A 14,749-nucleotide genomic window follows, 5' to 3' on the forward strand; every position below is an offset into this window, starting at 1 on the left:
TTCAGCCGCTTTCTGCAGTTAATTCTTGTTTAATGTGGAGGTGAGCCGTCAGTGTCTCCCCTCTCTGCAGCATGGGGCATTGTTCTCATCCTAATCTAGGGGCAGAGTCAGTGGTGGCAAGGGTCGACCAGGCACCCCTGAAATCTGATTGGCAACGCAAAATCCTTGACTATGGGTCCGTCCTTTTCACTTAGGAAGGTTCCAAATCGAATTTGAGTTCTATAAATGATAAGGAAAGGAGTTTTGGTGCTTCCTTTATTATCACCTTTAGCATAGGAAACACTGGACCATCTTTTACGAAAGGAGAGAAGAAAAGACGACCCGCTAACGATAGTTAGTGAAAAGTTTGTCCACCCTTGCTTTACTAAATAAAAAAGTTAGTCTTCTATTATTACTCACTACACCACATTCTGTGTTTAAGTCTAAAGCACACCAACCTGAGTGATCCTGTTGTGGTTGGCTAAAAACATTGAGAGGTTCTGGGACTCCTGGATGGACTGAGGGTCGGCCATCTTCCTCAAAAACTGAGCAGCCCTGGTGTAGGAGGAAGAGAGACATATTACACAGAATAATTATAGAATTCTGCTATGATTTCACCTAAAAATTTCTTCATTCACATATCAGTACCTTTTGTAGGCAGAGTGATCGTTCTTTACACTACACTTCATGTTCTTCAGTTCATCCAGCACTGCAAACATGTTGATAAATTTGCCCAGAGTGAGCAGGTAGGCCTCGGACACAAAGTCCTTCCTCCTCTCAGCGTGACACAGACGCTTCACTTCGCTACAAAAACGCTCTATTGCTTTCCTCTGAAGAGACAAAGACAAAGAAATACATTTTTAAAAACATCATTAAAAATATAAAAAGACATTTAAAATAGACTGGCAGGAAGGTGAGTCTTACCTGGAAGTACATGAACTTCATGAGCTTGGTTACTTCAGGTTCTAGCACTTCCACTGTTTTCTCGTAGATCTCCACTCTGTTAGGTTGCTCATTGCATTTAACCTAAGAAACACAAGAGGGCGCCACAGTACAGCATGAACAGCAGTATAGAGTTAAGTCAGCTTGCTTGTTTGCATGCAGACATAATTATTATTGCTGTGGTGCTATTTTTTTTCTCTTTATTGTTAATGTTAAAAGTGTAACCAGTAGGTTCAGTAAAAAATATATGATGTGCTTTAAAAAGCTCTACCATGACACTGCAGACCATATGCTTCACATAAAACCAAAACGGGTATTATCTGAATTATCTGACTGACTTTCAAATTAAGCCAATAAGCTAGTTCCACACATTTCTTCTCTATTGGCAATGCCACAGAAGAGCACAACTACAGGGTATATCTAAATTTCAGAGAACATCCTCTTTTCTATAAAAAGTAAAATTCAAAGTCTATGATTTAAAACATTTCCAACCAGCAAGTAACTCACAGAAATAGCGATATACAGTGCTTAACAAATTTATTAGACCACCTGTCATATTTGTCTCAGAGACCATCCAGCATCATGAAGTGCTTTAATGCGGACTCTTTCATTTTCAGTGAGCTCTCCACATTCTACCATTTTGAACAGGAATGAGGAATTTCAAACTGAATTCACCCAAATTTGAGCCGGCCTACTGGGCTTCTCTGTGAAGTCAGAAATGAATCAAGCATAACATTCAACCACTAAAACTCATTTATCTGTTCAGGAATACAAGTAAATAAATATAATTTGACATATTCATCAAGAAATATTAATGTGCTTTACTATTTTTCCATTTTTTTGTAAATCAGTGAATTTGAAAATTCATGGATAACAATGATAATTATATTTTAGCATTAAAAAGATCATTTCAGTTAAAGAGCTTCTACATATTGGTGTATTAACCATTGCAGAAACATAAAAAAGGATTTTGGCAATTACCAATGCTGTTAATTTAGGGCAGCTGTGGCATAAACCTTACTTTGGTTAGGGTTAGGGTGGTCTAGAAAATTTTTTAAGCACTGTGTGATCACTGCAGGTGTAACATCAGTTCTTCTGCTGCAAACCATGACATTAGATTTTTTATGGTATTTCACCACACAGAATTTACAGCTTTCTGGAGTTAATATTTCTGCCTTGCCATAATTAGCTTAACATGAAGACAATGTGGGGCTTTCAAGGGGCTTGAACTCAATATGGTGTCAAGGGTTCCTTTCAGGTTTTTCTGGGCAATCACCTTGTATTTTGATGTAATTCTATAAAATCTGTACACCTATTTTCCATTTTAAATCATTATCTTAATTACTGAAATGATTTTTGATGTATGTCTTACAATTCATGCACACCTTTCATGCCTTGAAGCCCCTTGGTGCATGGAGCCCCAGGCAGTTGTCTACCTTTGCCTAATTCAGTCAGGACCACTTTGTCAAGAAACACACATGATTTGCAGTTATAAATATTTTTTCGTTAGCAGTTATTAATTAGTACTTATTGCTGTTATTTATGTTTGGCGGTGTAGCTGTTCTGGGATCCCCCTGCCTTTCCACGAACCTACATGGAAAATGTTAAGCAGGAATGGCACACGTTTCTGCTCTTCCTATGCTTACAAGGAAAGCCAAAGGCAGGGAGAGAAGCTGCAAAAACCCAGAGAAGACAATAGAATGGCACTGATGAAGTCAGAAGCAGAATAAAGGAGAAGCTGGAGTGGAGGAGGGTTGCAAAAGCAGCTTGCACAGAGAGCGGCAGAGCATAGCCAGGCAAGAGCATTTTAAATAAGGCAGCATGAGAGTAATTAGCCAATAGAGCAAATCAGCTGGTGTCAGATGATGAGGGTTTACATGAGATCAGCTGATCTCAATTATGGAGGCGCTTGACTCCATGGACTCCCTGAACTAACTCTATATGCTCGATTGGTAAAACCGCCAATGCGTTCAATGACCTCTGCTTAAGTTACATTTGGCTGGTGTTGAACCAAAACCTCCTAACTCCAAAATCACACCTTTTCAGAGAGTCAAAAAAAGCTGTATTTTGAATATAATTTAACACTGAATCGTCATAGTCAGCATCTTTTTGACACTTATTACAGCTTTAAAATTTGTTAAAATTCACTGACAAACAGAGAGGGTGATCAATAGCACTAACTTATTAAAAAATATCAAAATCATCAAAAATTGAGATATGAGGTTGCGGCCTGGCATATGCAGTTTGTCTCACCTACAGCAGGCCTGCCACTTCCTATATGCAGACCACACACAGCATGTAGGGCCTCTGCACATCAGGCTGGTGTTTGTATGGCAGGCTAAATATGATCAAGGTATTTATATACAGTGCTGACCAAACATAAACTGTACCTGGGAGTCACACATCAGTAAATTAGCCCTCAAAATAAAGTTCCTGCGCTGGCTCTGATCATGAATTAGTAAACATCCTACTTCTGTATTAAAGTCACATCACGGATAAAAACAAACTGACAACATGCATTTGAAGGTAATTTTAACAGATAGGCTACTAAAGAGTGGGGACAAGATGAGCTGATATATGTTAGTTTTATTTTGAGGAAAATACACAAATAAAGAAAATAGCTAATAACCTGGGATGAATGTTATGATTAAAATAGTTATCCCACAGTGTTTGCTGGGGGTGGGGGGCTCTACACCAGAAGTCTTCATGCAGTGTAGGGGGATCTCATACCAGAGTCTGCTTAGGCCTTACTTTGGCCAGAGGCGGCCCTGACTTACAGTAACCAAAACTGAAAGCACAACAGCATAAAAACAGCTAGGCTGTGCTTTTACTGACACATGCTCTAAAAATGCCTAATGATGAGGTTTATCTTTGTTCTACTTCCCTGACATGGCGCAAAGTGATAAGGAACTTGAGTAGTGAACATGTGGCTCACTGTTTTGGCCATGGTTTAATTTACAAGTGATGCTGAGCAAATGATCTTCCAGCTGTTAGAAAAAAGGATGTAACTCTTTTAACAGCTTTTTGTCTATCCAGACTCGACAGATGTGAACGCAGTTACAAAGTCAGACACACAGCTTCTTCTTTAAAGGAGCCAACCAGAGCAACCTGTCCAGACAAAATTACACTCTCAGTCCCATCCTGTGCAACAGATCCAGACATGCCCCCAAGCATCTGGAAAAAGAGTCTCAATAGACTTGGAAATCTTTAACCCGTTTATTTTTTATAACTATAGTACTGCCAAATAATTGTACAGCCAACTTCCAAAAAAGGGTAATTCTTGCAGTGATTAAAGTCTGAATGTGATAATCCTTATGAATACTGCACTTCAGCTACCACCAAATCTATTGAGGATGCATGTGAACACTTAACTTTCAAGCAATGGGGGTCATACACTTAGAAAGGAGGGGCAGTTTTGAGTTAAATAAACCTTAAATGCCCTTCAGGATCAATCAAATATCTATCTTATCTAATGTAACCTGAGTATTATCAAATATGAAACAGCACTGACTCACTACTGTTTCTGCAGGTTTATTTTGCATGCAAACACTGCAGATTCTTTTCAACAATACACCCCAAGAGGCTCATTTCTGCTTTATGTTTGACTGCCATAAAAAATGGACTGTGCCTGCAGTCAGTCAGTCAAATAAAACATCTCTAAGTTTATCAAATTAAGCTTCAAAATCATAAAAAATGAGGCTATAAAATCTTCTCTAAGACGGTGTGGGTGTGTCTGTTGAATAAGCTAAAGCCACGCCCACTCAGGAAAAACACAATCCTCTCAAAATTCAGAAATGCTACAGTCTGAATTGAGGAAAGTACACACACCATTAACCTGCCCCTTGACCTTATGTTGACCTTATGATCAGAGCTTAGCTACTGGCTCTGTGCCAGAGAAGAGACAAAGTCTGCTTTTTGGCTCAAATTTCTTATGATGCTTTAATTGATTCATAGGCCACTGTGGCTGTTTGATTTGGCAAATTTGCCTCAAAATTAACAAAAAGATAGCATAAATGACTGTTAACTTTCAATAAAGGCAGTGACATCAGCTAACAGACTGTACTGAGATGAACTGCTCTGTGATTTTATATCGAAGTGTTAGAGGGGCGGGTAACACCCCACTGTGGGCTGGTGACATCACCAGTCCACATATTCACCCCACCCAAATTAAACCCAGCCAGGAAAGAGGTCAAAAATGTTCTAACAGCCTAAATCCAAAATTCAGTCACATGTAGATCTGAGTGTTTCCACATGTTTACAGCATCCGTATTCCAGGATATCTACAGTGTTAAGACACAAATTTTGGATTTTACTTTACAGGGTCTTTAATGTGCAATAACAACAAGAATATATTACTCTCCAGCCAGGTGGTTTATAAGGTATGACTTACTAAAATAAAATGGAGCAGTTTTATTTGTTTTGGGATGAGGGCTGCACATCGGCGTTAGCGTTGTTGCCTCATAGTAAGAAGGTCCCTGGTTCACTTCCTGGTCAGGGCCTCTCTGTGCAGAGTTTGCATGTTCTCCGGCTTCCTCCCACCACCAAAAAACATGCTCATTAGGTTAATTGGTGACTCTAAGTTGGCCGTAGGTGTGAATGTGAGTGTGCCTGGTTGTTTGTCTCTACATATCAGCCCTGCGATTGACTGGCAACCAGTCCAGGGTGTACCTCGCCTCTCACTGAATGACAGCTTGGATAAGATCTAGGCCCTGCGACCCCCAACGGGATAAGCGGTATTGAAAATGGAAGGATGGATGTTTTGGGATGAAATGAGGACTAATTATCTTGTGATGTGCTGACCATCACATGTTGTGAAAGTCAAACTACTGGCCATTTTTGTTTTGTTGCCAGAAAGCTTGGACCTCCTTGTTTTGGCTTTTATTGTTTATTTTTGTCTCAGTACTTAATGCTTTTTGAAAAGTACTGACATGTAATACTTCTCCCAAAACATACTAAAGTCAAAGTGAAAAGTACAAGTACACAAAAAGATACTCAACTACAATAATTCAAGTAAAATCAATTAGCTACATTACACCCCTGCATTTGGTGAATGAATCATGTAACATCAACCCCAATGGAACAGATGTATGTGATGTATTCCGTGAGTAAATAGGTAGAGAGGGTCGTATCTTTAAAATGTAAAGATCTGTTTTTCAAAAAGGAGCATAAATGTGCCTTTAGTTTGCTGAATAAGATCCGATCAGGGTGGGAGATAAGGAACCCAATTCAGCCAAAAGTTGCTTTTTGTTTTTGTTTTTTATGTGTGCGTTTGTGTGAATGAGTGAGTCTTTTCTAAACGCGGGTTACCTGGGGAATGGCTCGAGAGCAGCTCCTCCAGGTGTAGAGCATCACAGCATACTCATGTCCTTCCTCCAGCATCTCATTCTGCACAAAAACAAAAGAAAAAAACACATTATTCATTCTTAAAGCTGTATTGAGAAACTTTTCTTTAGTGTATGTTTTGGGACCAGAGCTGCATCTCTTTTTCTTCCCTTTTTCTGACACACCCTGGCATTCACTGCACAGATATAATCCATCTTGTTTCTATTGGTGTTTTTGCTTTTGTAGGTCACAGAGAGACATCAATATTAATTTCAGTCTGTTTCATAACCAGCTAAAACTCAGCATTGTAGCTTTAATGCACAGCCAAAGTGACTTACTTAACTAAAATGCCTGGATGTGACTCCTTCATTTCTGATTACTCCTACTTCTTTGATGTGTTTGTTAAAGATGGATTTATCAAAAATTACTCAACTACAAATATTGATTGTCTTCTCGCATGTTCCCAGATGCACTGGGCTGTATAAATATTTAAGAACAGAAACATTTTTCCATTCAGAAAATGGACGAGACAGATTCTCCGTCATTCTAGCCAAAGATAGGAACGTCCTCAAATAGAGCCGCTTCAACCTCAATGGGACTTCCTGCTTTAATGGGGTTAAAATAAGCACTACTTCCCCTCTTTGCCAGGCAGATCACATTCTCCATTCATTCGCCATCGGAGGAAAGAGGTTTACTGGTCCACTGCCTGGCTCATTCACCAGTGTGTGAGTGTCTATATGAGCGTGAGTGTGGGTGCATGTGTGTCTTGCCCGAGGGCCTTTCCAAATCCTAACAAAAGAGCCAAATGATAATCAATTCACAATAAAACAAGGCTCTCTTTCAGGGTGTCTCACAGTCAGCTTTGTGTTCACTAAAAGGGGAACAGCAACTATTTACGGTGGACAACAAAAAATTGATTCAACCACTCGGATAGAAAAACTAATATGATGGCAAGCCTTAGTGTGAGTACAGTAGTGCATTTCTCTTACCATGCTGGAGTGGACGGTAGCCTGCTCTATGTAACGAGCAATTCCAGTCACAAAGGCATTCCTGTCTTCAAAGTTGGTGTCAAAATTAGCCTGCAGAAGGAGGGAGAGGTGGTTTAAAATGTTACGATGAAAGCGTCTGAAGTTTTGAGGTTATGATGAATCGAGGTGACAGACTGTGTGACTGCGTACCTGGTACATGATGGAGGAGGGAGGGGGTTCGATGCATGGCTGCTGATCCGGAAGGGGCAGCTCCTCCAGCAGGTCCACGTTGGACAGGGCATCCTCCAGGGTCACGTGGGTCGTCATGGTAACAAGGCGTCACTCACACAACACCACAATCTGAAAAAAATTAAGAATAAGAGAAACAAATGAATTAGGAGTACAGAATTTCTGATGCAGAATGAGACTGAATAGGCAATTAGAGATATCCCTGACTACCGTGGGTTTTTTTCCTGTAGCTATCAAGAGATTTATAAGCAAAGCAAAATATTTAAGAATATATCTTAATTACATCAGTAAAACCAATTAAGAGAAACTGAACTACATGCTTCTACCAGGAAAATATAAAAAATACAAAACAAGCGAGCAGAGAAGTTAGTTTGCATCAGTTTAAATTTACAGCCTTCTTAAGTTAAAGAAAATGTGTTAAAATTAGGCCTGTTAATAGTAACGCGTTAACGCTCGTGATTAATCTGGAAAGCTTAACACGTTAAAAAAACATAATAAAACATTTTATATATTTTTTAGTTATTAATCATGATTAATCACAGCATAGTGATGTGATTAACTTGATTAATTTTTTAATCAATTTGCAGCACTAGTTAAAATACTTCGAAATCATAGCTAAAGATAAGTTCACAAAGCAGCTGCATAAGCACTGTGGATACCTTATCCACGTCACTTTAGCAAATGTAGTTAAAGCAAACATAGCTAAATTGGCTTACTTAGTAAAGTTTATGACGTAGCTGGCATAGGTATTAGATGAAGCTCAAGCTAAGGAAGCTAAAGCGAGCTAACTACTTCTAAAACGGGTCTGTACATAATTTAATCACTGACTTAGACCTCTAACCTTTATTTCTGTTATATTTATGAAACGTTTCTTAGTCTGTTAAGTTTGTGATGTGGTTATTTCATGAATGTAACTGCCAGATTTACTGAATAAAAAATCTAAAACTGGAAACATAACTTCCATGCTGAGATTTACAGCATCTCAGATGAACGGTCTGTGAGAGTGGCTGTCAAATGTAGGGTCTGCAGCCAGACCCCTCTCAAAAGATAGATCATAGAATAATTTAGGAGTTAAAAAAGAAAGAGGATTTCATTTTACCCAACAAATGCATACAACAAATATTCTTTCTGCATGTCTAGACAACCCACTTCCTCTTATGTGGCCTTTTTAGGGCTCCACAGAGCAGCATGTTCACTCTGCACCTATATCCTCTCCTATTTCAATGCATGTCACTGCTCAGAGGAAGTAAAGGGCAGAGGCGCCTCAATGTTTCGTTTAAATTTGACAAGAGAAATATTTCGAGCATATAAGTCTTGAAATACATAGACCTGAAAATGTCACTGATCTGAGAGAAGCAGACAACTGTCTGGCAGTGAACGATGTTTGACGAATGTGCTCTTTTCCAAAGGACCTGGATTTTATGGCATTTGATTTATTGTTTCAATTGAAGATCCCATGATATCACGCTGTATTTGCTTACATTTATTGCTTGTTTTAAGATTTTTCAAATTGTTAAATGTATTTAAGTTGGATAATTATTAGGATGTTGTAAAACATCTAGTATCACACCATGTTTAAAAATCGTAATCTAACAGCCCTAACATTTAATGTATGTATCATATTATCTTACCCTATTTCTCATTTAAATGTATATCAGTATATTTAATTCTCTATTGATTGCCAAGCACTGTGTGTTATGGTTAAAAATTCCCTGCCATAATAGTCATTGTACTACCTTGGAATAAACAGTGAGACCCTTTTCAATGAGTTGCAGCATCATCTCCCTTATTATAAAACACCAGTCCAGTCAAATCAGAGAGTATGTTCCCACCGGTATGTCATGTGCCTCTAAAAAATGTGTGTTTTACATCTGACCTGGCAGTCAAGGCTGGCAGTGCTGATAATCTGCTTAATTTTCCCAGCTAGAAAGAGCATGAAAGGGATAGGAGCCAAAAAAGTGAAGAGGAAAAAGGGACATAAAAGTAAACATGGCTGTGTCTCTTCTCCTTGCCATATGTACATCAAATGCTTGAAGACTGAATCAAGCAGGAAAACTGGTAGTTGTTTCAGTCAAAGCTAATTTTATACAGATAAAATCTTGTTAAGGTATCTTAATTAATCCAACTGGTTAAAATATCTGTTTGGGATGTCAGCACTGACAGAAGATTTTGATGAACAGATATGTGAATATTAGCAGCTATCATACTTGACCAAAACAAAAAGGTTTAGGCAACATTATTAAGAAATTCTTCCAGTGCATGACAGACACATTTTCATCATACAATGACAAAGACACGTTGCTGACGCGCACTTGTACAGGCATCATAAATAGTTTGCAAGAAAGGATGGGGGTGGAGTTTCCTGTCACATTAAACTGTCATAGTTTATGTAGACTGAGGTTATATCTGCAGGGGTAAACAAACAGCCTAGAGGCCAAAACCAGCAAAAGGCTGAATCATCAAGCTAATAATGACACTTATATTAGAGCTGGGTTAGAGAAACCAAAAGTCGAATGTCAATCATTTTTAGTTTAATGGTACTACATGATACATAACTCACATATTTTTTCTGCACAGTAAAAAACAATAGTTTTAAGTCAAATTCAGCTGAACTGACGAAGATGAAATTAGCAATATGACATAACATAGTTTATGTGCTGTTAACAAAAGTTTACACAAGTGGTTGTCAACTTTTTTAGCCCAAAAGCACACTTTAAATCAAGCCAAAAACCTCAAGGCAGAATTCATCTGTATTAAAGATTCATGATATTGGATTTCTAATAATATGTTGATAGTTAAAATTATTTTTAGCTGATACTGATACAAAAATGGATATTGATATATCAAAGTAAAAACTTCCATCCAAAGAACACATTTTAAAGTTTAAGGAATGAGGATAAACAAAAAAAATGTTTCAGATTACTTAGATCTGCTGATTTTGTCTAGAATGCTATTAACCTATTCACACATATGGCCAATATTTACAGCCAATATATGGTGATATTTTGAGCCAGTATATTGATGGCAAATATCAGCTGAAATGTTCAGAACTGCCAATAACAACATGATTCCGATAATACTGTGCATATCTATTGGCAGTAACAATGGACACGTGGCTAACTATGCACCCCTAGAACAAACTGTGCTAGGTACAGTGCCTTTTGACAACAAAAATTACAAAAACTCTTTAATGTCAGAGTGAGAACAGGTTTCTACAAAGAAGTGTCAATCAAATAAAATCTGTAAGATACAATAAGTGACTGCATGAAAATTTCACCCCCTTTAAAATGACTGACCTTATCAACAGAGGTCCAGACAATTGGTGCTAGTAGTCTCACAATTAGTGAAATGGGCAGTGAATGTCTCAAGTGATTATAGTATAAACACAAATGTGGCTGGAAGGTCCAGTCACTGGTTAATCAGTATTCCTGGCTACCATTACACCATCAAGACAAAAGAACACTCCAAGCAACTCAGAGAAAGGTTATTGAAAAGTAAAAGTCAAAGGATCTATACAAAAACACTTCCAAGGCCTTGAACATCCTCCGAAGTTCAGTTAAAACTATCATTAAGGAATATGGCCTCATCAATGGCCTAGATCAGGCCGTCCTCACAAACTGAGTGACCACACAAGAAGGATACTAGTGAGAGGCCGCCAAGACAATGACTACTCTGAATGAGTTTCAAGCTTCAGCAGCTGAGATGGGAGAGACTGCATAAAACAACAACTGTTGCTCAGGTTCTTCACCAGTCAACGCTTTATTGGAGTGACGAAGAGAAAACCACTTTAAAGAAAACTCATTTAAATTTTGACTAAAGTTCATCAAAAGGCATGTTGGAGACTCTGTGGTCAAGGGACCAAAAAAAGGGTGTTTTTTGGCCATCAGACAAGAGGCTGTGTGTGGTGGACACCAAACACTGCACATCACCACAAACACACCGTCCCCACTGTGAAGCAAAGTGGTGTCAGCATCATGCTGTGGGGATGCTTCTTGGCAGCATGCCCTGGAAGTCTTTTAATGGTAGAGGGTAAAATGAATGCAGCAAAATATAGAAAAACCCTGAAGGCCATCTTATTCAGCCTGCAAGAGAACTACGGCTTGGGAGAGGATTTATTTATTTACTAGAAAGTCAGTGACCTGAATCCAACAGAGAATATTTGTCTGGGCTTGAAAAGGACTGTTCACATCCAAACCCTCGGCAACCTGGCAGAGCTTGAGCAGTTTTGCAATGAAGAATGGTGTCAAATTGCAGTGTCCAGATGTGCAAACCTGACTGAGACCTGTCCCCAAACACTTAAGCCCCTTTTTTCACCACCGCACAGAAACTCACGCCTCCAGTCATTTTAATGAGGCACAGGCAGCCGACGGGAAGTGGTTTTAACCGCTGCAGTAGGACCCAGAAGCGGTTGCCGCCCACGTGAACACGCACAGATTTTGCCTTGCCGCTCAGAGTTCGGCGTGTTGAACTTTGTGGCGGCAGCCGCCTAGCAGCAGCCAATCACTTCGAAGGAGGGAGAGAACCCGGAAATAGCAGGCTTTGTGGGTCCAAGCAAACAGTGGAGGAGCTCATAATGCTGGTGTATCATGAATATTCTGAGCTCTACAACATGGCTACTGTCGTACAAAGACAACTAGAAGAAAAATTGTGGAACCAACCACTGAAACGTATTTTCTAGAGGGAATTATTTTCATGTTGGAACCGTATTTTTCCCTTCATTTTATAGTACATTATACATGTTAATATACAGAGATTGTGAGGTACTCTACGTGTTTTTGGGGAGGGGTTGTGTGATGGACTTGTGGGCAGGCTCTGCTGTGATGTTCACCGAAGCACATTTACGTCACTGCTGCCTCGTACCGTGGCGGCAGCAGCCGCTTTAAAAACGCTCGGCATTTCGGGGGACTCCTCCAGCAGGGAGGCGGTTTTCAGGGTAGTTACCATGCGGTGGTGTGAAAAGGGCTTTAGTGATATACTGATTTGCAGGGGTTAAATATTTATGCAGTCACTTATTTTACCTTATATATTTTTATTAAATTGACATTACTTTGCAGAAATCTGTTTTCACTTAGACATGAAAGAGGGCTTTTTGGGGTTTTTTTGTAAAAAAAAAAAAAAAAAAAAACAATTAAACTGACAATGATTGATTTATAAAATAATTAAAAGGGTAAAACATCCAAGGGGGTGAATACTTTTATAGGCACTGTAAATGCATGTAGAGTGAAGTGTCCTAGTTTCTCGTATGAACTGTTGTCAAATCTCTTCTTCTGCTTTTATGTGCATCATTGGTTGTGGATCTACTTCAATCTGATGTTTTTCCTGTATCTATTAAGTTATGTTATTGTTGATGATTTATTACAAGTATGTAAAGCAGAACAAATAAAACACATGAAGATTTCATCAACTGGTGTTCACTCCGGTGAACATCATGTTTGTGTTGCGTTGTAATGTTCTGGTAAAAAAAAGTGACAGCTGATGGTTTCATTCTTTCCCCAGCTGTTGACTGCACAGCCTGGATTCACACATCTCTGCTTGATATTTTTGTTCAGCTTATAGAAAACGAAAGATGTCGCTTGCTACAAGGGTTTCTGTCAGGCTGACAAACATGCTCAGTGCTGCTCAACTCCCATCTGTGCCTGAGAATACAGGCACAGACTGAAGCTCGGGTTGGCTGAATAAACTTTCCCACCCTGTACCCGATTCTCTTCAACAGTTGGTGAGTGTGAGTCTGTGGGAGTGTGTGTTTATGTGTGCATCTTCACAAAGCAAAGAGCCCCTAAGTTCCCTTCTGGACACTTGGTAACCTAGCCATGGGCCTGTTTTACACCAGAATGACTAAGTGAGACCACACAGGGCAATCTTTTCACAGACTCAGTACAGTAGTCAGAGACATGGGAAAATGACCTGATGTACAGCATTGACAGGCAGCAAAAATCCTTCTAAGCTTAAGCTATATATAAATGAGTTATCATGAGGCTGTAACAGTTTTCAGAACTGTTTGCCTGACTTTTTAACCAATACTGACTGAAGAGGAAAATATGAATAATACTGATGTTGGATCAAAAGTTTCTGATTCTTCTATACTAAGGGTTTCAAAATAATTATCAGTGTAATGATTATCCATAACAAACAGTACAGAGGTTAAATGAGACGGCAGGCTATGTCTGTCCATGGGATCCAAAATCCAAACCAGTGTCTTGTAGTCAGCACTTTATTACATACAGCTTTAATGTTGCATCCACCTTATCCTAACAGTGTAACACTGTTTCAGGGGTACCATCAATGTTGGATTGATTTTGTGTTGTGTTGTTATCATATCTACAGAGAATGGAATTTTATCCCTGAACCTGGTGACTTAACATCAACCTGACACACCAGATAAGCTGTTTCATATTCAATTCATGGATATATTTCACATTCATCTGGGAAAGCTCCTATCCATAGTGTCTGGACTTTCAAAAAGTTCTCAGAAGGTGATTGGACAAATGTTCCATCGTCACACTCATTACAGGCCAATCAGAAAGAAAAATATATGATGCAGTATCACCCAGGCTAACACTGCCATAGTGTATGAACAGCGGATTATGATGTGGCTAAAACTTGCGCCGAGGCCATTCAGGAGTAAAGCAAGAACATCTTCGTCTCCAAAAGGAGCTTACAGTTTTGCTCTTTGCTGGTTTAAATAGAAATGTGGCCCAGTTCTGATTAATTGCCACTATGCCAATGCCACACTGGAGATAATAGCTCCAATGTGGCATTGTGGCCAACAATATTGTTAATGTCTAGGAAGTAATATACACATTTTTCCCTGTGTATTTTTTTCAAGGGGTAGGTGTTGAGTCTTAGGACCAATGGATATTTGTTTTGCATTCAACAGAGTTGACCACAATACACTACTCGACCAAATCACGATGGGTGGCACTTTCTGGCACAGCACTAATCTGGCTTTAGTCTCACTGAAGAGGCAGGGACTACTTTTTGTCAAAAGGTAACTTCCCATCTGAGTTGACAAAAAAATCACGTGTTTAGCACATTGAGCCCTGATCTTGTTCATGTTTCTCTAGCTGATGTGCGTCCGCTCTTCCTCATTGTGACGGGGAATCTCTTTTAAGAGATCCAGATCATTTGGCTCTGCTCAGTAGAGGTGGATGTTTGGCCCCCAATCAGCTCTTCATTTGGTCATAGTTTGGCTTTGGCTTTTTTGATGCACAATAACTATTTTTATGAACCAATACTGAAAACCAATCATTTCCCACTCCTGATGACCGATAACCGATAATAACTGATAT

General features: G+C 39.2%; 1 protein-coding gene across 1 annotated transcript in view; it reads right to left on the bottom strand.

Moving 5' to 3' along the window:
* cyfip2 (cytoplasmic FMR1 interacting protein 2) overlaps nt 1–14,749 on the bottom strand; it is a 45,670-nt gene that overhangs the window by 23,009 nt on the left and 7,912 nt on the right. The window contains exons 2-7 of the mRNA XM_041797595.1: nt 7,422–7,571; nt 7,233–7,322; nt 6,229–6,306; nt 904–1,005; nt 628–809; nt 438–534 (exon numbers count right to left, since the gene is read on the bottom strand). Coding sequence (XP_041653529.1) covers nt 438–534; nt 628–809; nt 904–1,005; nt 6,229–6,306; nt 7,233–7,322; nt 7,422–7,538 — 666 coding nt within the window. The 5' untranslated portion in view covers nt 7,539–7,571. The remainder of the gene's footprint in view (nt 1–437; nt 535–627; nt 810–903; nt 1,006–6,228; nt 6,307–7,232; nt 7,323–7,421; nt 7,572–14,749) is intronic.

This window comes from Cheilinus undulatus, linkage group 10 (genome assembly GCF_018320785.1).
Source record: "Cheilinus undulatus linkage group 10, ASM1832078v1, whole genome shotgun sequence".
In the NCBI taxonomy this organism is placed as follows: domain Eukaryota; kingdom Metazoa; phylum Chordata; class Actinopteri; order Labriformes; family Labridae; genus Cheilinus; species Cheilinus undulatus.